Genomic DNA, 26,821 nt, shown 5'->3' with positions numbered 1-26,821 from the left:
TTGATGGATAATCTAATGGACAGAGTCAGGGTAGATTGTATACTACCTAGAGGCTAAGTGGGCAAGCTAGACTTACCATTGCTTCCTATTAAGCCCTTTAATGGATAATCTAATGGACAGAGTCAGGGTAGATTGTATACTACCTAGAGGTTAAGTGGGCAAGCTAGACTTAGCATTGCTTCCTTTTAAGCCCTTTAATGGATAATCTAATGGACAGAGTGTGGGTAGAGTGTGTACTACCTAGAGGTTAAGTGGGCAAGCTAGACTTAGCATTGCTTCCTATTAAGCCCTTTAATTGATAATCTAATGGACAGAGTGTGGGTAGATTGTGTACTACCTAGAGGTTAAGTGGGCAAGCTAGACTTAGCATTGCTTCCTATTAAGCCCTTTAATGGATAATCTAATGGACAGAGTCAGGGTAGATTGTGTACTACCTAGAGGCTAAGCGGGCAAGCTAGACCTAGCATTGCTTCCTATTGAGCCCATTAATGGATAGTCTAATGGACAGAGTGTGGGTAGATTGTGTACTACCTAGAGGCTAAGCGGGCAAGCTAGACTTAGCATTGCTTCCTGTTAAGCCCATTAATGGATAGTCTAATGGACAGAGTGTGGGTAGATTGTGTACTACCTAGAGGTTAAGCGGGCAAGCTAGACTTTGCATTGCTTCCAATTAAACCCATTAATGGATAATCTAATGGACAGAGTGAGGGTAGATTGTGTACTACCTAGAGGTTAAGCGGGCAAGCTAGATTTAGCATTGCTTCCTATTAAGCCCATTAATGGATAATCTAATGCACAGAGTGAGGGTAGATTGTGTACTACCTAGAGGTTAAGCGGGCAAGCGAGACTTGGCATTGCTTCCTATTAAGCCCATTAATGGATAGTCTAATGGACAGAGTGAGGGTAGATTGTGTACTACCTAGAGGTTAAGCGGGCAAGCGAGACTTGGCATTGCTTCCTATTAAGCCCATTAATGGATAGTCTAATGGACAGAGTGAGGGTAGATTGTGTACTACCTAGAGGTTAGGTGGGCAAGCTAGACTTAGCATTGCTTCCTATTAAGCCCATTAATGGATAATCTAATGGACAGAGTGAGGGTAGATTGTGTACTACCTAGAGGTTAAGTGGCAAGCTAGACTTAGCATTGCTTCCTACTAAGCCCTTTAATGGATAATATGACTAATTCATTTGAAAAGATTTATGGATTTCAAGGAACTCATTCCAGTACTGTGTATTATTGAGGAACCTTTAAAGGGAGCATTGATACATTTTGAAAAAATAGGTGAGAAGTAAAGGGTAAGTGAGACCACAAGAAGATACGACTAAAGAATTGAAATCTCGGTTATGAGCTGTAAGACCTAGGGCGGGTGGGCCTTCCGAATGTTAAGGGTTTATGCGTTTTAGCATAAGGTCTAGGGCTTTGCCTAATAATGATATTTTACTCCAATGAAATGTGGGCGGGTAGACACAACCTGAAGATGCTGTCGGGCCATACTCTGATTTTGATCAGTATGGGCGTGAGTAACTGCGGCACGCGAGAAAGGGAAGCTGATTGACCTTGGATAGTTCTGGCTACCCGTGTTAGCTACTTCCTGCCCGGTATCGTATTGATGCTCCTAACTATACCATAGCGCATAAGTGATTGGACGCCATCAATACTCTCATTTATAGGCACTCCGCTTCGTCCTTTCGGTATGCCGATTGCACAGTACTCATTATCCATTCATATTTCTCTGTTTTTGAGTGTTGCCGTTTGGTGGTAGCATAATGGCGTTTGTGGACTTAATGAAAATAGACCTTCGATTTGCTATTTTGACATGTACATGTTTTGCAGGGAAAGTTAAAGGAAATATACGGGCCGTGTTTGAAAAAAGCTTGTGCAGGTGTTCACAAACACTGCTGGTGGAATCGTGCTCCAACATACTCGTGTTGGAATGATCAAGTCTTGCGATAGTCAATATCTTCCCTTCTTCTCGTTCAATCATTCTTTTCTCCCAATTGCAAATGTATGCATACAGAAGTCAAACTCAAGTGCGTTTGTAGCAAACTTTTTCTCCAGTCATCGAAGATTGTTTGGGTGCCATGTTTGGAATTTGAGTCGTGAGACTGGGGTTTGCGAGTAGAGACCCGGTTCCTAGTGATTGGGATTAAGCGCTATGAAAATTGAACAATAGGTTTTCCTGAAAAGACAAGGTCAACACCATGCACTTTTGTTAGGACTGTGGATCGGAGTTGCTCTTCTCACGTGTATGCGGGGTAGCTTATCTGTTGCGTGTCCTTTCAACCCTTATATGTTCTAGTAAACCAGGAGGGATTCAGTAAAGGATCAAGAGTCAATGACACGACAATTACAATCACATACACAAATCAAGAAATATTCATTAGCTTTCAATTTGTAGGAAATAGATTTTTTATTTGTATTTATTCTTTTGTTTTTGTAGAGTGTGCTCTCTGGCAGCATCGGGTCTCTTAATAGGGGACAGGGTGCAAGGAGTAGGCAATGGCCTGCCCGGACGATATGTAGGTGGACGCGGGAGCACTAGTCCTTTACAGGATTGTATGAAGTCACTTTTAGGAAAGCGGGGCAGAGGCAAAGAGTTCCAGAGGGTTCACTTTTTGTGGCAAAGACTTTTCAGCTAAGTGTTGTTTAATAGAGTACTCGGCTTTGGGGTGCAGACTGTAACCCCCTTGTCAAGCTTAGTATGGACCACATGGATCTATGTGATCACTGCAACCCCCATAACTGTGACAGCTGTCACAATTATGAGGGCGACATTTTGGGCCATTACCGACCACATTTCCATTACCTAAATAATGGACCTCTTCTGTATCACTTATGAGTAGATGTAATCGACTTCATGAGGCTACTTATCCCTCCCCTCCCTGATCAGCAACCCACCTGCTGGCTGACTACAATCCTCACTATCTTTCCCCCAAGACTAAAGAAGTACTGGTTTCCTGCAAATTCAAGTACCGAGCTCCCCAAAGTATGTGACATGGGTTTCAGTAAAACTTAACTAAAACCCCCAAATAATGATGCATTGTCTTCAATGGTGACACCAGTCATTGACACGCCTTGTTGAATAGGTTCCATTTTGAAATAAGATATTACCCACTCAATCCCTCAGCATAAATCCAGGTAGATAGCCCATGAGTTACGCAATGGCCTCTCACATGGGCCTAGCGTGCACACCGCAAGTTCAAAGCCCGCGGCATGCCTGACTCAGCTCTTTCTGAGGGTTGATAAATTGAGTACCATTAAATGAGATAATACGAACACTTGTCCCTTCAGTGATGAGAAATAGGACAGATCTAGCCTCAAGCGCTAAATACGAAAGCAAATAATTATTGGACCACTTTTTGCGCATGTAAACTAGTATGACTTGCTCATAAATTCATAGAAACTCAACTAATGGGGCTACGGGCTGTGATTCAAAAACATTCAACCCCGTTTCCTCACGCTCTGTCTTTATGCATCCACCACACAGTTATAAATGAACATTAAAAGCTGTGCCCCCAGCATCTGACAACAATATACAATATTTATTACGCGTATCAGTCATTACATCTGCCACCAAGTCTTTTCATTCCCGGGGTGCACTCATTGCGCTGTCGCGCTTCATAAATGTACCTGAACTGGATGGAAACCCTTACACAAATGAGAGTACAATGAGTTTAGGCGCCGCCCGTTGTGTTCTCGGTATTGTTTTAATTTCTGAAGCACATCGTCAATTTAAAATCTCCAGCAGACCGTGTATTAAATTCAACAGCATGCCGTTCAAACCCCCTAATGAACCATTAGCTCAATATCACTTTATGAAGGAGCACGCTCATCCGCCCACCTGCCAATAAAAATGCCAAGGAGCGTTCACTCAGCTGCCCTGATGAAGGCCGCATGCACTCAAAACACAAAGGAGTGACCACAGAGCCGCCGCCTTGCTGTCGCAGCAATGCTCAAGATTTTGATGGAGCTCAATTTCTAAAGATCCACCCTTGCATACAGATCAAGGAAAATGCTATAATGTATCTTTACTGCCACAGCCGTTTGGCTGCGTACAACAGATTCCTGCCCCCGCGCTATGAAATTGACTCATTTTCGTTAAAAGCAGTATTTACTACTTGTTTCCTGCATGTTGTTGGAATTATGTATGCGACAATCCCTAGCTTGGGGCCTCCGTAGACGGCGTGTCGTTTCTGAGACTGCTTATCACACTGCCGGGTTCCATCTCCGTGCTCATCATATGAGATGCTTACAATTTTCTTCACGTCTCAGAATTGCCGCTACTTGCGTCATATCCTTGGGCTATGTTCGCGCGTTCCCTGCTAAATTTGTTCTTGGCTCTTCCAACAACTTGCCAGGTGGAAATGTTTCTTTTCTTTTTTTTTTAAGATGGAGAGGAATTAGAATATTTGGTGAATCTGTATGGATCTGTTTTTTTTTCAAAATTGCAATAAAATAAAATGTATTCAGAAATATTCATGAAAAAAAATCAGATGCAGCGGTATGCCTTCATTCCCACAATTTCCTTGCTTTTGAACATTTAGGGCAGGAAGTGTTAAACTGCTTTTTATATGTACACTGTCAAGCTGTGAAATTTGGGATTCTTTTTTGTAGATAATGAAATCACTAGCGGAAAATGATTCAGTAAAATAACATTAAGCAGAACTGCCACCTTCAAAATGTCTGGCATTTCCTGACAGTGTTTTAGGTCCAGTATTTCATTTTTGAAGAGTTTGCGGTTGGCGGCGCAACCCTTTTGTCCTTTTTTTGCGTTATTGGAGACAAGTTGGCTCTCTGCCTACTTTGACTAAATTGTTTTTGTGTCCTACTTTGTGCCAACAAGTATTGGTAGCTGACTCTTCTCTTTTATGAACCCCAAATATTGGTGATGTCTTCCCTCTTGGGCCCAGGTTATTACTCACGATCTTTTCCTCCCAGAAGGCTGCAAAAAAAATCTGCTTGTTCACAAAATGGGGTTCCCTTTATCTCTCCCTCACTCTGCTCCAGGGTCAAGGCGCCTTCATGTTAACTCCTGCTGCGTTGATCCATACGCGCGCTTGAATCAGGAAAACTGGTGGTTTGGCGGTCCGAAAGTCCCGGTTAAGCTTAAGGCAGCCTCATAGTTCAGTAGCCACACGGTGCATCGGTCCATGCGCCACTCCCCTATTGCCCATCCTTCTTGACACAGGACCATCCCAACACTGTCATGTGGTTTCCCCTATTCAAGGAGGTGATGCCTGCCACCCCCCTGTCGAGCTCCCACTCAGAACACCATACTTGATGGGCGCACTCAGACTAGCCTTCAGGCGGCATTGCAGGGTTTCATTACTGTCTCTGCAGCAAATGTGTTTCCTATGTTGAGCTGTAGGTTGAAGTATGCGAATAATCCCTTTTAGGGGGAGCAGGAGCTATAAATGGCATTCTCATGATATCCGAAAGGATTGTTGTAAAAACGCGGTATTACATTCCCAGTGTGTGCGGTGATGGTGATACCGCACGCAGTACTTTCTCACTCATTTACGCGGACACTCTTATTGAGGGCATGGGAGTGTGAGTTATGGGAAAAGAATCAAACTTCGTGACTTGCGCCACAGCACGGCCGCATCACGTGAAACTGAACGGCGTGTAACGTTTTTTAAAGAAATGTATGAATTAGAGAACCTGACAAACCTTTCAAGAAAGCAACATGGCTTCAAATGTCAGTACCACTGCCTTCATCTGTGTCCAAATCGAGCTTGTAAAGTGGAAAGAGACATGCGGCTATTCTCTGAAATGTGAATTTCATGGATGATACGGCCAAACAACGTAGAAATAGAGTGAGCCTCACTTAATAACAAAATGCACTTTTAGATCCCGAGGGTGTACGTCTGTGTATGTTCATGCACCCATTTGTATGGTGTGTGTTGGTCCATGCATGCATGTGTGTGTCTGTTCATGCATGCATCTGTGTGGTGTGTGAGTCTTTGAGTATTGGTCCATGCATGTTCCTGTGTGTTGTTTGTGTGTGTATGCCTGTCCATGCATCTGTGTATGAGTGTATGCGTGTTTGTATGTCTGTTCATGCATTTGTGTAGTGTGTGTTGGCCCATGCATGCATGCAAGCATGTGTGTTGTATTTGTGTGTGTGTGTCTGTTTATGCATGCACGTGTGTAATGTATGTGTTGGAGTATTGGTTCATGCATGTGTGTGTGTCAGTGTGTGTTGAGTTTGTGTGTTCATGCACGCGTGTATGTGCGTGTGTGTGTAAATCTGCTTCTTGAGTTCTCCCTAAACATTCAAGTCTAGTCCTCCTCCAGCTCACAGCAGGTGTCTGGCGTGTCCCAGACACCTGGGACTCTCGTGCGCGGCACAGTCATTACGCATTAAGCATTGCCCAGAAGCAGAGCACGCCAATTATTCATCCATCCATTCGCTCCTTGGAAAGCCCCAGGCTGGAGGCAATCACTGCAGAGGATGGGAATTATTGAACTGATCATATTGTGGCATTTCTACTGGAATTCGCCCTCCTGTTCACTTGGATTCATTAAAGGTATTTCACTGGAGCAGGGACGAGGCGTGAAAGCAGACACGCCCGCAATAGTTCAGCTCGTGTGTGCACAGGAATGTGACAGGCTGCATTGGCTTCTGACTATGACCTGCCCAGAGGCGGTCCAGCCTCTTACAGGGTAGACGGGAGCTTGGCAATCTCAGAGGCCCTCCTGAAGACTGATAGCCGGCTCCATATTATTGCATTCGTTTCTATTTACCAAGGTGTATTTTAGGTTTAGGTGGACGGCTCGTGGAGAGATGCAGAGTAGCACACGCGCAGTTCCAGCAGACACTCTGTGTGACCTTCCGTGAGCAGATGAGGATGGCAAAAGTGAGCTCTGCAGTCACCACCACGCTAAATGTGATCCAGTCACTTCAGACTAGGGATAGGCCGGCCTTAATCTGCTCAACTCAAACCATGGTTGGGATCATTCAAATATTGCTCTCAATCCGTTTGAAACAGTCAAGCGCCTAGAGAGATACCTTGAGGGGAGGAATCAAACTGAGCCACAAAATACCCAACTGGCCTTGTTTGAGGGTCATATCGGTTCAGACCCATATGAACCACTTTGAGGAATCTGAGGGCGTCCTCGCGTCTTTTCCCAAAATATCGTCCTGCCAGGTGGCCAGGCAAAGGCTCTCGCTACCCGATCCTGACCCTGGGGGTGGATGTGCAAAGGAGGATCACGTGGGAGGAGGAGACTTGGGGAGTGGGCATGAGGCACCCTTGGGTGAGATATGGTTTTCCCTCGTTTCTCTTTCATCAACAATCAAATGTCCCCAGGCTTTCATGGGATATTTCCAACCCCTTCCCTATTGTGTTGGAAAACCATTTCCCAGTGTATACACCACACTGCTGCTGAGATGAGGAAAAGACCACAGGAACTTTTTTTCATCCTTTATTGCGTCAGACATGCACACACACACCACTCTGGTACTGGGATGAGGAAGCGGGATGCCAAGAACCAAGACCGTTGTGAACTCAATGTGAGTAGCCTGCACGTGCAGCCAAAGGGACGGTATAAAAGGCCCACTCAGGTGAGGCTAAGGAGAAGGGGAGAAGTTGCTTGCAGACAGAGAAGCCAGAGGAGAAGGCGGGAAGATCCGTACCGAAGCGCTGAGGCGCTGCAGTGTCAGCAGAGTGTGGCTGGCGTTGTCAGAAGGTCTCCGGAGGCAGGGTTGGGCTGCCGACCTCCTGGAGTTAAGAGAACTCCAGCTCTGGTATCCTGAGTTGTCAGATGCCCAGGACGAGGGGCTTGCCGAGCTGGGAACAACTACAGCAGCGAAGGACTGACTGAATTGGAGAAGGGCACAGGAAGACAGTGTACCCGGCGAGTCAAGTGTGGCTGAGTGACTCCATGAGGCTGCGGAGCGAGCCTCGTGGTGAAAGAAGGTCAGAGTGCTCGCGAGTGAGCAAGCGACAGCGGAGGCACTGTGATAGCCGGTACTGGAATTGTAAAGACTGATGTTTAACAGCTACGAGAATGTGATGAAAGGAGCTGTTTCTGATTACTGAATTGTAACGAAATTGAGAAGGCTGCAGCGAGTGCCAGAAAAAGCAGTAAACTTGAAAACTTGAAATTGAGTGAGAAGCCCGTTAGCAGGGTAGGAATTCCCAGCAGGGGAGTGAACTGGGAATTTACAATGATGTTATTTTGAATATGAATGAGCTGAGATCATAAATACCAAACCAAAGGATAGTAATAAGGAGGGAATGCCAAATGAATGGAAGGTGTAGAAAAGCGTTCCCTGATACAAAGGAACTATGAACAATTGAAACTTAGGAAATCAAGTGTTGGTAATGGATATAAAGAACTGTGAATTGTACAAGTTGAGCAAAAATCAGGCATTAGCAAGAGTATTAAGGAAAAGAGGAACTGTGCAAGTTGGGACTGAGGCAACACTATGAGAAAGTCTGATAATCTGACAAGTGAATGGTGGCAAAACAAGTGTTGAAAAGAACGGTGAATACCACTGTTGAGCTGAGGCAGTGGTGGTGCAATTGTGGAAAAGAAGCCAATCAGGTGTGTCAGTTGCGTGACCTGTAATGGGTGGACAATGTGGTCCGACAACTGCGCCTAGGCCGAGAACACCACAATAAAGAGAAGCCCCTTGTTTCCTATGTGAGTTTATGGATGAATATCCAGAGGAGCTGGCATATGATGAAATGACAGACTTGAACTTTATGATATTGATGAAAGAGCCAAGAAGGCTGAAAGCTGAAAAGAAGCCTGAGGAATTGTGTTGTTGTGAAAACAATGAGAGACTTCAAAGCTTGGGCAAGGGACCCCTTTGCAATTAAGTGAACTATTTGGAATTCTGTGGAAGGGAGAGCCCTTTTCCGACCCAGAGCTCGAAGACGCTCGAACTTTTGTTTGAACAGTTTTTCAGTTGATGCTGACATCCCTACTCAGTTTGAACAAATAGATGTTGGGCAAGTATAGGTTTTGGACACAGACAGTTCTTTACTTTGGACTTCCTGACACAGACAATCATTGGTTTTAGTTAGGTACGGAAATCCCACCCTAGCATAGGGCAAGGTAGGCCTTACGCCACCCTCTTTGTGGTTTTTGATAAAAGTTTATAGCCCAAACTTCAGTCTTTTTGTCTGTGTCTACTTCTTGATGCCTTCACACCTCACACCTACTAGTTCAAATTAAATATGAATAGATTTGTCCTGAGAAATGTCTAACCTGAGAAATCAAAGAAACGTCAAATAAAATAAAAAGGAAATATGTGAACTATTCAAGGTGAGTTGAGCCAACAGGAATTGGGAATACTACGAAAAAATAGAAAAAGTGAAAAAGACTGAAAGTCAAGTTCATTCGAAAGCAAAACCCATGGGGAAATCCTGGTGGTGAGAGGCAGGGACTTCTGCTGGCAAGCAAAGCCAACAGTGGGCTGAGATTGGCCTACCTGTGCAAGGGCTTTCCCCACGTGAAACGCCCTGGCTGGCGTTCACAGGCCGCTTTGAGACTCAGGCCATAGGATTACAGGCAACCAGTCATGCTGGGTAGAGGAAGGCGTGGCTAGAGTGGCCCCTCCCATGGGAGGAACCAACATGGGCCGCCTCTATTGAGCAGGGGAGCTCCTGCTTTTCAGACCACAGAGCCACCAGAAGGCAGGGAGTGCAGTAACCCAGGGCACTTGGTGCCTTTTCACAACCACTCAGGGACAATTGTACTACTTCATATAAAACAGCACCAGCTTTTTTTTCCAATTTGAAACCATAACTATGCTCTCTGGTGGCTGGTAACGGTCAATATCATATAAGAAGACACACGCTTACGGTAAAAGCAGACTGACCACTAGGCGCATTTTGCCCCTTGCTGCACGTTTTTTTTGTTTTACATTTGGGACCCCGTATAAAAAGGGGTGCCCTTTTAACCAGTGTTAACAACTGAGAGCATGAACGCATATTTTGAAGCTGATTGGAAATCCCTAATAAATATAGGAGGGAACACAGAAGCAGAATCGATAGCACGACTAATGGAGACGGAACATAAGTAAGAAGACCCAGGCGAAAACTAAAACCGAATAAGTATTCCTGGGGCCTTTTTGTGTTGAGGAAAGAACTGATTGTTCAAAGGAAATATGCCTAATTTGATTATGGTTTTGCAAAATGTGTTGAATTCTCAAAAGCTGAGTTCCTACTGACACAGTTTCCTTTAATTAACTTGGCTTCTCGCGGGGCCGGCCGCAGTGCTAATTTGCAACACTCCGCCATGAAACTGCTGATCAGGGGAAACCCTGAGGTCGAGAAACCGGTCTCCCTACCTATGCATTCAGCCTTACGCCGCCGAGCAGGGCCAAGAAGTTCCTCCCTGATGTCATTGGCCAAGTTACAAAACTCAACTTTAAAGCCTGCCGGGCACTAATTCTACTGCAAGTCCCTGCAGTGTGTCCGCCTTCAGTGACCCAATTCCTCTTTATAATGACACTACAGGGCTCCCTGGCATGGTTCGCTCACTTTTACTGTCTGTGGCCTCGTCCATATTGCACCAGGGATAGTTGAGTCCTTCTTATCGGTTGGTCAAGCCTCGTCGACTTTACTCAAGCAGGTCAACAGTACCAGAGGGAATGGCAGAGAGCCAGTTCCAAATATCTCCTCTTGGTTCCATTTCTTGGATGAAGGGTTTTTGACCATTAAGTGACCACTTTCCGACTCTTCAAGCACAGACATCATATAACCAGCCAAGCCAATCCTTCTGCGTGTTTTTATTCATCCAGGTCATTTGAATTCAGATGCCCGGGCCGGTGCAGGGAAACGGCCAGCTTATCCAATTGCATCGTATTTTGATGCGGGCGGAGCGGATTCCTGCAGGAATTGGGCCTGATCTGTTGCGTCACAGAATGGCGAGCCAAAGCCCTATGGCTCCTGTGCAATGGCGGCTGACACGCTTGTTCGCCATGATAGCCATTGCTGATCACCACCATGCACTGCTACTTGTGCATTGAGTGCATGAAACGATGCAGAGAATGGACACCCAGGAATACCCGGGTATCTGTGCCTCGCAACGCTTCATGCGGGCCACAAACAATATCCCTCAGCAGGGCGTGGGAGCATTGAAGGAGTCACAGAACCTCTCCTTCTGATGGATTTTAGACCTAATAGAAGGAAAGGTTTTTAGATCAATTTATTTGCTTCCGGGAAGTAGTCTTCACTGACTAGAGGTCCCCTGCATATCTATATTGAGGATTGTCTAAAGCCAACATGCCGCTTTTGACTCCATCGTACAGTTTGTAACAGTCCATCTGGAATTTCCACCAGGGAGGATTTACCAGTCCCCAATGCCCACTCTAGATATCCCTCTGCGGTATAGTGGCCTAGCGAGTCCTACTAACGGATATTGATGCAGTGCTCTGCTTTGGCATATTTTATTATGCACCCCTAACAATTATACACATGTGAAAAGACAGGATGGAATAAGCTCTGTGCTGTGAAAGTTATGAAAGTCCTGAAGCAGGGCTTACTGCGAAACCCCTTAATCGCTGCTGATCAGAGTTCTGTGTAGAATGTGCCAGAGGCTAAACCATACTCGTCGTGCACTGGCACAAAACCAATTATCACGGGGAGCTCAGTGCAAGAGTGAGAGAAGGTGGTGCATTGTTTTGTCACCGCACAATTGCGGGCCGTCGTTGCACGGGGCAGGAATCGGCAATGATGCACACTATTGCAACAATGGCACATACCATTCCCAGTTGAGCTTCTTGGATTTCCGGTAATTATTGCATCTACAGAAGAAATGGATATGATCTGCAGAAATGGAATTCCCCACCCGTGCAAAAACACGCTGCTACGCGAAGCACTGAAGTAGGCCTATGTCGATGTTTTGCAGTGAGTGGTATTTTTCTCACATAGATCAAACTATGATCCGACTAAAGACTGATGAAAGAGTGCTGCCCACAAGCTGACTGCAGCGCGCAGCTGCATTCTCACTGTGCCCTCATTTTAATGAGAATGAAATGCACGAGTTGCAGTCGATGTGCGTCGCAACTCAAAATTAAAACGCAGCACAAGCGGCATTGCGCTACGTTGGACCTCATGCACGCATTCTATGTTAAAAAGATACCCTCGGTCCAGACTATCACACATTTGCACGCGTTTCAGGAAGTGAGACAATGCTTTGATAATATAGAATGGAGCAAACAGGTTTTGTCACAATCAGTATTATCTAAAAACATTTTGCACTGGGGAAAAAATAAATCGTACTGTTTTTTGTACGATGTTCACTGCATAACATACCAAGACATTTGTTTTCTGCTTTTCTTTTCATGTTACTCATCAAACACAGTAAATAAAACAGTCTGTTTCCTTTTTGGCCATCTGAAAACATGTTTAGATGGTAGAAATTGGAGCTAAATCTGTTTGCTCCATTACCAATTATCTAAGCAGAAAAATCAGTGCTAAATTAATTTGCTCCACTTTTTTGCACCAGTGCAAAGCTTTGATGGCCTAGGAGTGCATGCACTGAAGGGCTGTTAAGTGGGTTCTCGGAGCGAGAGAGTGTCTGCCTTTTCAAGCCCCGGTGATAACCTAATGAAGTTGGGTGAAGAGTAATTGCGAGGGGTGAAACTGTGAGTGGTAAATGGGGAGACTCCATTTGCGAGGGTGCTTTTTTTTTTTTTTAGACAAAATTGGACACAAGGTCCAGAGGCTGCGAACACGTCTCCCCGTGTTCCAAATGATTCTGACAAATGCAGGGGACTTCCATTAGCCGAGAAGATGGAGTGTGAGAGAGAGCGGGACGGCGGCGAAGGCATCGAGCAGATCCTTCGCCGCTGAAACGAGGAGCTACGAAAAAGGCAAGTTTCAAAATTGCACTTAGAGATGGAAGAGAACATGGGCTAAGAAGATTCTATCGCAGCAGCTTTGGTCGAATGCAAAACCATCGCATTTTCTTGAACGAATGAGGCTGAAAAAAATACGTGGGTACGGGTTATAATTAAGTATAGGGGGGGGGGGGGGTAGAGGGATCTCCCCAATCGCATATATTGACAGCCAAATGGAGTAAAAGACAAAATTAAATGGCTTTGCATTCGACCAAATCTCTATGATCAAAACATATAGACCCAGAACCCAACGCTCGTGACCCCAAAAAGCGGTGAAAGTCGTAAATGAAGGAAAGGCGATTTCCTCTCTTGATAATGCACAATACGGTGGCCGGTAGGAATGATTCCCCCCTGCCCTCAATTTCTCCTGCTAAATAGAGTCCCACTGACAGTCAGATGGACGGTTCTCTCCCCGCCGGGGAGGCTCTGCACCTGCCCGGCCCTTACACTGCCTCTCCTGGATCGATACTAAGTCAATGCCACGCTTTCATTCGCTTTTACCATGTCAGACCCCTGCGCCCGCCCCGCCACAGCACAGGTGCCGCACACCTCAGGACACTGCATTAGGTTCTGACGGAGCTTCTAGGGTAGGAATCCATTATCACAAAGGGGGAGAAGATAAGAGCCACCCCTCCTCCAACCCACCCCCTCCCCCCAGCCCTTCAGGGGGGACAGAGCAGAGGACATGATTGCAATCATTGCGAGGATCAATAGGTGGGGGGGGGGATTGCAGGCAGCCACCACAATGTGCATGCTTTCTCCTTCAGGATGATGACTTGTTTTTACTTGGTGCCTGCTAGTCCTGTCTTGCTGGCTCATAGCTGTTGAAGTATGTAATTACCCATCATCACGGTACTCCACTTTATGCACCTTCTAGGATAAAAGGCAGAGCCAGTTCTGCCGGGATTTGGACCTGTGGCCTGCAGTGTGACCCTAGATCGCCATAGCAAGTGCTTCATTCACTGCACAGGTGCCCCAAATAGCGGATAGTGGACCTCTGCAAATACTGCATACACTGCACACCTTCCCACAGCTGCAGTTTGAACAAATCAGATTAAACTAGCTCAACCCCCAATACTGGCCAAATTCAGATGAAATTACCGCGCAGTTCCGAAAAGGAGCGTAAGTGCAAAGGCAGTTTGCAGGCGTGCCAACATCGTTTGCCCCTGCCCAAAAGTTCATTAGCCACTTGTACGCAAACGCCATTTAGCACCAGCCCGAGTGAGTGTGCACTGAGTTTCTCTTGATACTAATAGCATTGTGCGTGCGCAAACTGCGATTGCACAGGCAAAACCTTGCATAACGCCGCCCTGCACCAGTAGATGAGCCGCAGGAGACATAACGAGGTAAACCAGCCCATCCTGAGTGGCAGGGAAAGATAAAAGAAAACACTGCACTGATAAACCGACAGCAGGGAGTGTGTGCAGTGACTCCTGCACACTAACACACGTGCGGCTAAGACAGCTGTTTAAGCTCGACATCGCCTTGACGTGTCTCAGAGCCTATTAATAATTATCGCGGTAAGTGTGAAAAAGCTCCTTTTATTGAAATACTGCCTTGTTATGAGTTCACTTGACTGCAATGCTGAATGCACTCTCTCTCTCTCTCTCCATATATATATATATATTACAGGGTGGCGATATAGTTAAGGTGAGTCGGAGACACATAAAAACCCCTCAAAATGCTATTGTTAATAACTCTTGATTCGAGTACCGGATTTGGGCAAAATTTCGAAAGTGATTAAAGATCTGCAGGTCCCCCCAGACTGCAAAGTTTCGTAAAGATTCATAAAATAATTGTAAAAGTTAATAAGCTTAAAAAAATGTTTTATCAAAAAGTGTGGCCTACTTCCCATTCATTTTCCCATCAATAAAAAAGGTCAATTTTTGCCAAAGCACATATCCCAAACCGCTGGAAGGATTTGGACCAGGTCCGAAAACAACTTGGACACGAAGCGTTAACTCGCACGCCATGCATGGTTTGGGGTTATTCCGTGCTGTGGTTATTTAAAAATTTGATGGAGAAGTGGGTGCCCCCTTCCCCAAAAATGATAGTTATATCTCCCATGGTGCATAGCAGGATCATGGCTTTCAGAAATGAAACGACCGCCATCTTGTTTTTATCTCCATGCGAGAGATATTCGAGGCTATAGGAAAATGAAACACAGTAAAATGCTATTTGCAGGTCAAAAACATACAAATGCCATCTGGGTAGATGGCTAGAAAGCACTGAGTGAAATTTGGAATTTGGAGGGGGTTTAGTGACCGAGTTTGCAACACAAATCTTTCTGCAGCCTCGGCTATATCCGTGAATAGCCGACATCTGAAAGCAAACTGCGTCACAGAAGCAGCGTGTACTGTGGGATGAACGGGAGAGGGCAGGGGAGGTGAGGAGGCATTTGGGAGTGGGGGGGCGGGGTGGGCTGGCACAGATGAGGGGGCACTTGGTGATGGCCTGGGGTGCAGGGAAGCATCTTTCTTTCCGGCTATTTTGCCGATATTCGCTGCTATATCCAAGGTTACTAAGGACTACAGATAACCGCGGGTATGTGTAGTTCGGTAGCCCGGGTACATTTGTTTAAAACTATTTTTTGAAAGATATTTTTATAACTATAGGGACCTCGGTGATGAATAACCACTGCCCATGAACCTGGACAGACTCTGCTTAGCTTCAAAGTGAGGACAGGGCCAGCCTCCTCAGGCCATTTTGCCCAATAAGTGAGCCAAATTTACAAGACCACTTAGAGCAATGGACTGGCACTTTTCTTGCTTTGAAGCTAAGTAGGGTCAGACCGGCTTTGAAGCTAAGCACGGTCAGTCCCCGTTACTGCATGGATGTGTGACCGAATGGGCCTCTCAATTCTTTACTTTTTTAAAACGGTGCTACTGTCAGCTCTTGAAGGTTTTGCACTTAGAGACCATTTTTTGCCTTTTGCTGAATTGCATTCTGGTATTTGTAGTCTCCCAGTCAATAATAAAACATAAAAAAATAGGTATTTTTACAACAACAGTGGGTTTCCCATGGGACGAACCCTGCTTAGCTTCAGAGTGAGGAAGGGGTCAAAGGGTCAGCCGCCTAAGGCATGTTGCCTAATACATGGGCCCCCCCTTAGAAGAACACTTAGAGAAACATGGCCTAAGGGGGCTGGATCCTTCCTCGCTTTGAAACGAAGCAGGGTTGGTCCCAGTTATTGCATGGATGGCAAACAGTCCACAGTCCTGAATGCCATGTGTTTTCTTGGTTTTAAATATCTCATAACACATGGCATCTGCATTTTTATAAAACAGAAAAAATGAAGAAAAAACACTTTTATGCTGAACACTGCTATCGTAGAACACTAGCCTTAAGGAGTTAGAGACGCAGCACTTAGCCATTATTCTCACGGTCAAGAAGGGGGAAAGGACACTTTTTGCCTAACATAGTTCTATAAGGATTTTGATATTCGAGTGACACTATTGTATGTGTACTTTTCAAGTTAGCTTCACAAAGCAGAGTATTGTTGAAAGCCAGACATGGGGGTGAGGAGGGGATATGATCAGAGGGCAAGTAAGTCATGAGTATTTGCCCACAATGTGGCAAGAGAGTTTGCAATCCTGGACACTGGTGCAGTTATTTTCCCCTGATTTTGGTTGCTTTTCAGGGCACCATTAACCACAAGCACTTGTTTCATATTGGATTTTGCTTTCCAGGTAATATTTCACTTCAGATCCCTGGCTTTAAAAGGTGAGCACCTTTTATAATTTGGCAGCATATTTATTGAAAAATTCTTTTTTTTGGTTGTCATAACTTTTTTTAAACATCCAATGCTATTTTGTCTTGCGCCCTTTCTTCTAAGGAGAAGGTTAATTGAACTACATTTGTGTATTTCACTTTAACATATGTGGCCACTTACTCTGCATATATTAATGGGTGCCAGCTTTTGATTTTCACTCTGGGGGCGGAAGTACCTGGGCATATGCTATTCTTGCAGCTGATCATTTTTTTATCATTTTCTGTGCTGTTTAAATGCAGGTAGTTGGGGTTGTGCAATGTTTCACAATAGTCACCAAGAGAACGGCCATAAGAAGAAGCTTGTGGCACGCTGCTTAATCAAAGTGTGTGATCCTCGGCACATAATTTAATCGCACAGAGCATTAACTAAAAACATTGGGAGTTCTCAAAGCCTGCAATGTTTTATACATAATAAAAAAGTGGATATTTTTACAGCTACAGTGACATTGAGGGTGAAAAGTCACTGGTGAGCCAGGTCTCCCATCCATGCAATAACCAGGACTGATCCTGCTTATCTTTAAACTGAGGAAATGTCCAGCCCACTCAGGCCTTGTGCCTAATAATGAAGCAAAGTTACAAGACCACTTAGAGCAACATGGCCTAAAGGAGCTGGCCTCTTCCCCACTTTGAAGCTAAGCAGTACTGTGCATATATTCATGGGTGCCAGCTTTTGATATCGCTATGGGGCCTATGTTATTCTGACAGCTAATCATTTTTTCACTATTTTTGTGCTGCTTAAATGTGGGCGTAAATGTAGTTAGTTGGGGTCGTGCAATGTATCACAAGAGTTGTCATAAAGAACAGGCTTTGACCACGGGACAGGACATTTCAGCATGGCCAGTTAGGTGGTGCATGGCGTTATTGCGTGACCGTTTTGCCACAGGTTCTTTTTGGCCGTGCCCAATTAGACGCAGCCAGTTGGGGCAGGGACCTCTCAGCGCAAGTATGTTTTGGCATGAGGGGTCGCAATAGCCATGAACCTGCAGGCACTTTGCATTTTGTAATATGGATTAAAGGTGAACAAGATTTATTCACTGCAGCATCATAAAACAGGATGGGACATGTATTACAACGTTGTTGCAGAATTGAACATGTATTAAACATAAACACATTTATTTACTGCAACATTATAAACTGCATGCAACTATCCCTCACACACAACTTCACACCATGTATTCTCTCTCTCTCTCTCTCTCTCTCTCTCTCTCTCTCTCTCTCTCTCTCTCTCTCTCTCTCTCTCTCTCTCTCTCTCTCTCTCACTTTGAAAGGGAGCAGCAGTCCTACCCAGGCACATCACCAGCCTTATTCTGAACGCTGCGATCAGAGAACACTGGTATTAAGGAGTTCAAGACACAGCACTTAACCATTACGCTACAATGAAGTTATTATTTGGATTTCCACAGGTTCCATACTTAGCCTGTTATCATTGAACATATTAAATTATAGGCTAAGTATGAAATGTATGCCCCGTGAAGCACCAAGCCATTGTGCACCAGTGGTTAAATGCAGGGTCTCGAACTCTGGCAGACAAAGGTTAAAGGCTGGATGTTTATTTTTTTTTAACTCATTTAATTTAAGTAAAAGAAAAGCAATGCAAGTGGGAGGTGGCGAGGTTTGTTGCAGTGCAGTCTTGTGATCTTATTTAGCACAAGGGCATTTAGAAGTGGCTGCAGTGTCGACGGATGCAGACGTCTATTGGCTCATTTTGCACACGCGGGTTACTCCCTCCACCAGTCATTGCTGTGCGTAGCTGCTCATGTATGCTTAGTAGACGCGGCTATAAAAACCTTTTTTTAAAAAGAAATATAAATATATCTACACATGTATGGGCAGGAGGCTGTTAAATATTTATTTTTAAATATATTGACAGTTACTGTAACACTTTAATAACTATTCATGAAGAGTAAGTATACATGGAAATACTTTAAAAAGTCAAGTACATACGCAAACTCATTTTTTGTAACAACAGGTTTATTTGGGGGTGGGGGGTGTGGTTGTCCAGTTGCTTTTTATTTTACTTTTTAGACATAATCCAGTGTTTGTTTTAGCTGAATTGTCTGTATTCTCAATGTGAATTACGTATGCAATAACAAAACCCTTTTAATTCGAGGAAAAAACTTTAGCTGCAGGGATGTTAAGGTGAGAACGTTCTGCAACAAAACCCCTGAAATTCAGCAAAAGTCACCTTAACTTCAAACTCCATGTTGGGCAGCGTATGATCACAATGATGACATCGCAGATCACATCACTGATGACATCACTAAAAACATGTTGCATGAGAACACTGATGACATTACACATGACATCACTGATGACATCACTGGTGACAGCACTAATTACATTACAACAATAACTGGCCTCAAGCATGGCCTTCAGCCAAGGTCAGTGTGCATGGCCAAATATATTTTAACACTAGACTGGGGTCTAGTCATGGCCTTCAGTTATGGACAATGGTGACAACATTCACCCATGTGCACTGAATATTTTAAAACAGTCTACCAACCATAGATTTTGGCCTTTACCAGTGGTACAGCTTTCAACGTTGTGTACTGTATATTATAGGCACTGGTCAGGCACTAGCCATGGACATTAGCACAATACAGGCCCTTGACCACTATCTCTGGCTGTGCACACTATATATTCAAACATATCAATGGGCCACTAGCCATGGCCTTTGAACTTGAACAATGTGTACATCTTTTGGCTATGTCCACTGTATACTTTACTGTAATAAAATGAAATAAGCGATAGCCTTTGGCCGTGCCCATTGTATATTATATACGCTAAACAGCTACTAGAATTGGTTTTCAACATAATACTAGCAAGTGGCCATGGTTTTGAGCTATGGGGACGGTATATTCTAACATATTAATGAGCACTAGCTATGGCCTTTAGCCCTGGCCACTGGCTACAGCTTTGACTATTGCCCACTGTATATTTGAAAACAGTGATGGGCTACTAGGCAGGTAATTAGTGATGCCATCAGTGATGTGATCTGTGATGTCATCATTGTGGTCACAGGCTGCACAACAGGGCGTGCAAAGTTAAGGTGGCTTTAGCTGAATTTCAGGGGTTTTGTTGCATTAAGTTCTCACCTTAACGTCCCTGCAACTAAAGTTTTTTTTCCTTGAAAAAAAATAAAATAAATAAATATATATATATATAAATATATATATATATATATATATAATGAAAACACCCTTAAATAAGTTGCAGTTAAGTTACACAGATGTAATGCAAGAAAACCCTTGAAATTCAGCATATGTGGGAAGTCATGACCAGGTTAACTCGGCACGCGAGGACCACACTCGCTGATCAGGAACATGCAATTCCACAATCCACTCACAACGCATCTGTAGTAAAGATTGTGCTAAATGTTATGCTAAAAATGAAATGTCTAGAGAAGCGGGTTTGATGCTATTAACAACTACTGTAGCCTTAAGTGTTGAGTCAATGGGATTGGGGGATGGACTGGCCGATATCGCCTCACACATCTGAGTCATCGGTGAGCGTACAGAGGGCCACAGGTGTGGAAAAGCAGGCTATAGACCACTGTGGAACACAGCCGTATAATCACTATCCAAGCCTGTGTCCCAACCAATCAGATTCCACAGCACTTTTATCCAAGGTCATCAATTGAATTGAAATCCAACAAAGGTGTCAGACTAGGCTATTACTTGGTGACTTTGCTTTCCCTTCTTTATCTTACTGCCACTTTAGTTGTTCCAAGGCAGGTTAAGAATGATCCACTTAACCTCGTTAGGGGACAATATTTAACTCCCCGAAATCTACATCAAAGTCTTTGCAGCACACACAGTTCCTGGAAGCAATGAAGCCGGGATCTCCGCTTGGAGAAGGCCAACATGGTGCACTCTTGTTGGGGATAGTCTGTTACATGGGACCCTCCAACCAAGTAATGGGACTGCTAATCAAGTGAGTTTGGAAAGATTACTGCAAGCTCATGTTAGCACGGTTAACCTGCGATCGGTCCACTATTATTTCAAGTTTGGTAGCGAAATCCTGGAGCAATATCTCAAAATACATGATGGATGGATATCCCCAGCACCAGGGTATGGAGAGGAAATCTGGATGTCTGTACATGGCGGGCGGGATCCTCTCAAATTCAGGAAAGAGCTTAACAAACAAGTGTTTGGATTAGGTTTGGTAAATGGCAAGATATTGATGCGTAGGTCCTGAATTGGTGGTTACCGTTCGTTCTCTTTGGAGGTGGTTATGTGCTCTATAAGTGCACAAACAACATAAGATCTCATAGAATCCATATGGGGCATGTTTCTCAGGCCAGCCTGAGGTGTTCTTAAAGGCTCAGCTGCCAGGGCTCTCAAGTATGACTTGAACAGTCTCTTTTCTATGTCTATTTCAGAGAAGATCCTTCAGCCAACCAGATGAATGAATGGCGATAAATGATTAATCTAGGAAAAAGAGATATCTATATATATCAGATGTTATGCTAGGCATGCTGGTGTGTTCGCTAAAGAGTACTGGTGGATCCATATATGTCTAAACATAAAACACATGTTCGGCCATGTTGAGTCTAAGCTAGAAGTCAAAAATCAGACAATGTCCTCCTTAACCATGGAATTTTCCTTCCCATATATACATGGTTGTAGTTAGTGGAGATGCACCTCCAGAAGTAAAACAATCCGAGATCTTGGACCAGCACATTTATTTATTTATTTATTTAGTTATTTAATTTTAATTAGGTGGTTTTTATAATGCGCCTTCACACAAGTGTTTCAAGGCGCATTCCGAGTTCTTTATTCAAAACGTCCAAAGTTCCCCAGAATTTAGTGGTGCGCGATGTATGGTTGAAACATAAATGCATTAAAATCAGGAAGTGAATCAGTGCGAAATCCCGGGGCGTTCCTTGGATCATGCCCGGGATTCTGCAGAGATTCACCACTTCACTTTCTTCTGAGGTTCAGTGACATGGGAGTAAGCTCTATGTGTATTTCTTTTTGTGACTCGCGTGCCGTTTACCAAGGTGCAAACGACACATCTAAATTTGATGCATGTTCTTCTGGAGAGAACCTTTCCTTTGGTGTATTTGACTCTGCCAGACTGATTCAAAGAAAGGCAATTCTCAACATAGACTATTGATGCAGTTTATAAGCCCATTTTACAAATCATCAGTGAAAGGGGGCGTCAAATGCTTGGTTACTCTTGACCCAAGCGGAACCTGCACAATGAAAACTATATTGCAATACCTTCAACAGAACAAATGCAAAGTGCCAGCAAGCAGCAACAAATATTAAAGATTTAAGTGTTACCTGTGAAGTTAATTTTCAGTAAGTAATCCTTGTACAATTTCTTGCCATCCAGACTCTTCATGGCTTCACACAGTTTGTGGTTGTTGGGGCACAGCGTCTGCTGCATTTTGTGTAGCGCGTGGGCCATGGCGTACACAGCATTGATGACAAACATGATCTTGGACTCTTGTTCGTAATTTGACGCATTAATACTCAGACGTTTGTCGCAAGCTTTCATGTGTGGCATTTTGTTCTGTAGGCTGCACTGAAACTTCTGCTCCCAGAAATCCCAGAACCATGGGTTGCGAATGTTATTGGAAGGGTTGAGGCTTTTGAAGTACTTGTCAAATTCCTTAACAGGATGTGACGCAAGTTCCAGAGTTATGGCTCCGTAGGCTATGTGCTCGCTGCCCTTGATAATGCTCTCCTGGGCTCCCCACCCATCGCTGGCAACCCAGGTGAACGATACGTTGAAGCGGTTGGCAGCAGCAAGGAGTTCCCGTGTGTCATCGCTCCGCATGAAGAGTACAACCACCTTGGCACTTGGTTTATGCAGCAACTCTTTTATAACATTGTCGTAAGACTTTTTGACGTTGGACCGGCCAACTTTCTCGGAAGTGGCGATGCAAATGTTTCGGAGACGGGCCTCTTGCTCAAAGGCCTCTATTCCCGTCTCACCGTAATCGCCTTCTGAAGCAACGGTAGAAACGTACGTCCAGTTGAAGAATCGTAAGATCTCAGCCATTGCCTTGGCTTGATAAAAGTCTGGGGGCACGGTCCTTGCAAAGTAGTCGTAACGTGACTTGTCGCTTAGCTTGGCACTAGTAGAAGCATAGCTTATTTGAGGAATGTGAAACAGACGAAGCAAATTGGCAACCTGTGCAAAAGAAATAGACAGCTATGTTGTTTAACCATGATTTTATCTGGTCTACTTTCAAAGTTACTATCACGACATCAGATAAACCAGCACATTCATTGCACTTATCGCTCAGAATTTGTTTGGGTGCTTTTCTATTATGCAGGTAATCAGTTACATTGACATGCAGATCCATGCTACACACAATTAACTTATGAATAATCATCGTGGAAATCCTGAACACGCGTAGGCTTAGCGATGTGGATGTTGAGGACCGCCAAGGAAACTCATGTTGTAAGGCCGATTACATCGGCATTAAAAAAGTGGCTTCATTCCAACCCAGATTCTCAGCTTGAACACATATGGAGAGCTACTTATATCTAAGTAGGGTAAGGTGTTCTCAATCTCAGTTGAGGAGTGGGCGTACCTCATAAGTAAGCCCGATAACCTAACCTGATCGGTAGGACGTTCACCGCCCCATTTTTTCTCTGCACTTTTTGACGATTCTTTTTGCTGAAAAAACATAGAAAAATTTGGGAGGGTGGAGGGAGTGGGCATATAAGTGGTAGGGTGGGGTGGGGTATAGGCATAAATAATAGGAGAGGGGGTATTGGGGAAGCCCTCTCAAATAAAACAAAAACATTCAATGATTTTTTTCGGCAAAAAGTTTTTCGCCAAAAAGTGCCACGAAAAATGACTGTGGAAGAATGAGCATAGAGCCACCTGATCACGTGGACAGACCAGATTTCTTTTGTTAGAACAAAGCTCTCAGAAAAATGAATTTACTGAAAGGGATTATTTGGAACATGGACGGCCTTTACACTTGTATCTAGGCCCACACCTCGCAAACACTTTAGATATTAACATTAGCCAACCCCACCCCCCCCTTCATCTTTGCCTTCAGTGCCCGCAGCTCATCCTTATTCATTGAATTCACGCCTGATGGTTCCATCAAAATGCTAAATGCTGTACACCCCCCTCAGCGTCATCATTCTGTTTCTAGAAAGTTCCAGGGCACAATTACACAGTGAAAATAGATCTAGTTTTTATGATTGGCAAATTTCAGACATAATTAGAAATTGTAAAGAAATTTCAAGATAATCTTTTTGGGAAGTAAAAATATTACAATGCACCATACTGGGGGGGCTGGGAGAATGTGCTCCAGGGGATATTATTCACTCAATTCCAAAACACGTTTTGAATGTCGTTAATTAAGGAATAAGTGAAAAGCTGTTAGGTGAGGATTATGTGGGCGATACACCGCGTGCACCTGCACAGAAAGCACAATCAATATTTTCTCTCATTTCCCTGAACTCCGGCGCCTGAATAAACCTTTGTCCTTTACTCAACAGGACATAAAATTACTGTAAGTTATATAAATCATTTTTTCACTTTGTACTGATTGGTGGGGTTCAAATTTTAAATAAACATTTACTCACTCTAATCATAAAGAATTTTTAAATCAAAATTAAAAACACAAATCGATATTTACACACACATGATTGTTCTTCAGGGGGTACTACATTTTTCCATATTTGCTTCATCCAATGTGCTTCCAAACTCACCACGAGACAGCTGTGATGAAGAAAGACTGAAGCGCGAGACCGCAGCATCTGTGGATCACATGGGAGATTGTAAGTTTGGGGCCGGAGCAGGGACAGGGGCAGTTTTACCCCGGCCCAGGGGAGCAGGTCAAAGAGCGGACTCGAACAGCATTGCGTTCTGCACTCCAAAGTAATCCAAGATGGAGCCAATCATCACTCTCATTATTACAATAATTATTACTAGCAAAAAGTACCCGTTCTCCGAACGGGTTCAGTGGACAGACGTGACAACATTCTCATCAAGTATTGATAATCAGTGATGCTGTAGGTCGCTGTTCCGATTCACTCATCAGTTGATGTGCTTTGATCTAAAGTAAACTGCACTGAGAATGGGTGCGTGTGGCTGACATACCCCAGAGAAGAAGTTGCGGGGAGGTGAGACTTGGTGTGCTTCTGCATACTGGGACCTACTGCGCTTTCTCCCCATCTGTTGTCTCACCCTGGTGTCTCACACTGGTGTGATGCAGTTCGCTGCGGTTCAAATGTTCCCGAAACTGTGCATTCTAGGGTTGAGGACCGGTCCTTCTACGACCACATTGATGTTTCACCAATTTCAGGCAACTGTCTCATGTGTGAAGGTGCTAAAAGCCAGGAAAAGGGGTGGGGTATTCAAATGTCATGTAGCCAGTATTGTCCAAACAGGTAACTATGCAAAATTTGGTGCAGATTGGTGAAACGGTGTGGAATTGCGTAAAGAACAACTCTTCGCCAAGGCACAAACCCATAACCAAATATTTACTGTTGCTGAAATCCGGGGAAGGAATAGGTTGGGGTGTTCAAATGTCATGCACCAGGAATGACTAGAGGGTCCGAACAGGTAACTTTGCAAAATCTGGTGCAGACGGTGAAACCGTGTGGAATTGTAGAAGGAAGAATGCTTTGCCAGGCCGCAAACGCTGCCACTTTTATAAATTTAGATTAGGGTATTTATGGAGTGCAGACCTAGCTTTGGGAAGCAACAGATCACTTTACAATCACGTTTGTTCCTAGGATAGTAATTGATAGAAATAGTTATAAGTGAGCCATGGTCAACCACCAATTTCCATACATATCCAATTCCTAGGCAAGAATGGGGAATTGCCTAGAAATAGGGAATAATCAATCCCAGCCGGGAATTTAAAGTAACATGGGGAATAACCTTTGGGGAAGCCAGGAGGCTGGACAGACTCCCTCAGCAGATTATAAAGAGTGGCTAAGACCCACAAGAGTAGAGGCAAACCTGCCCCCCCTCCCCCTCCCCCCTTGCTCCCTGGTACAAGGGTAGGACGCAGATGGCAAAGAAAGCAGGCGGAAGAGAAACTGGTGAAGCCTGGGCACCTGCTGCGACAGGCTGCAACCCTGCAAGCTACCAACACTATTTATAAGGGGACCTGGCAGTGCGTGCAGAGCCAGGACTAAAGCCCAGGCAACCTCTCATAGTCTGAACTGGATGGCATCCATCTGTACCCTCTTCTGTTATCTAAGGCGAGGGAAGGAGAAATGTGCCTGGGGCAGAAGGGCAACACAAAGAATCTTTGCCTAAGAAGGACTCGGGGAACAGTGAGATAAGTAAATGTATCATCCTGCTGGTGGTAGTGGAGGCCCTGGTGGGACCTAGCACACATCTGAAGGGGAAGAATTTAAGATGAAGACATATCAACATAAAACCTGTGAAGGAGACCTGTACCGGGTGATTTGATACAAGGTCTCAGTAAGTCAGGAGGCAGGGCTTGGAGAAGACTGCTTTATACGCCAGTGAGATTCCTGGGAAGGGGCTGAGAAGCTAGGGGGAAGCAGAGAGACGCAGAAGAGGGCCAGACAGTAAGAGCCTGGAGAGCCTTTCCCAAGGACTGCACTAATCATAGATTGGAGAAGGACCGATTTCTGTTTCCTTAAAAATTGAGCTCTCGGTTTACATCTATCTATCTATCTATCTATCTATCTATCTATCTATCTATCTATCTATCTATCTATCTATCTATCTATCTATCTATCTATCTCTATCTCTGTAAGTATCAAGACCTCAGTCTGCATCTATTTCCCTGTTTCGATCTCTCTACCTACACCAATCTATCTGTCTATCTAGATGGCACAGAAACTCCTCTGAGTCTCAAGGGTCTTTATTGGCATTTTTTGGGAGGTTATGACTGACCTTCTCACCTTCCCTCGAACCTCCTACCGAACCCAGGCATTCATAACCCTGGTTAGTGCTTTTGATTGTTGACTTCTACTGTCTGTTTTGATTTACTCTAATCCTGCTCTCCCTAAATGCAGGCTCACTGACTCCCTTAGGGACTTCCTAACATTCACTACTCTCACCACAAGGGTCGTGATTGTTTTTTGCTCTGTAAGATTTACCTGGTTTCACTCACAACCACCATTGTTTTACCCTCTACCCAGCCGGATGTTCCTTCCCTGGCTTCTCCCCATCACTCTTCTGTCACTCTGATGTTTCACTCCTCCTATCACCTACCTCCACCC

General features: G+C 44.4%; 1 protein-coding gene across 2 annotated transcripts in view; it reads right to left on the bottom strand.

Moving 5' to 3' along the window:
• The window catches only part of GRM3 (glutamate metabotropic receptor 3), a 653,673-nt gene that overhangs the window by 233,280 nt on the left and 393,572 nt on the right, over window positions 1-26,821 (bottom strand). For both annotated transcript variants that reach the window (XM_069627823.1, XM_069627824.1), the window contains one exon: window positions 21,923-22,778. In XM_069627823.1, coding sequence (XP_069483924.1) covers window positions 21,923-22,778 — 856 coding nt within the window. The remainder of the gene's footprint in view (window positions 1-21,922; window positions 22,779-26,821) is intronic.

Source organism: Ambystoma mexicanum, chromosome 12 (assembly GCF_040938575.1).
Source record: "Ambystoma mexicanum isolate Mex_15411 chromosome 12, UKY_AmexF1_1, whole genome shotgun sequence".
In the NCBI taxonomy this organism is placed as follows: domain Eukaryota; kingdom Metazoa; phylum Chordata; class Amphibia; order Caudata; family Ambystomatidae; genus Ambystoma; species Ambystoma mexicanum.
The sequence above is the reverse complement of the archived record's forward strand: the minus strand, read 5'-3'. Positions and strand labels throughout refer to the sequence as shown.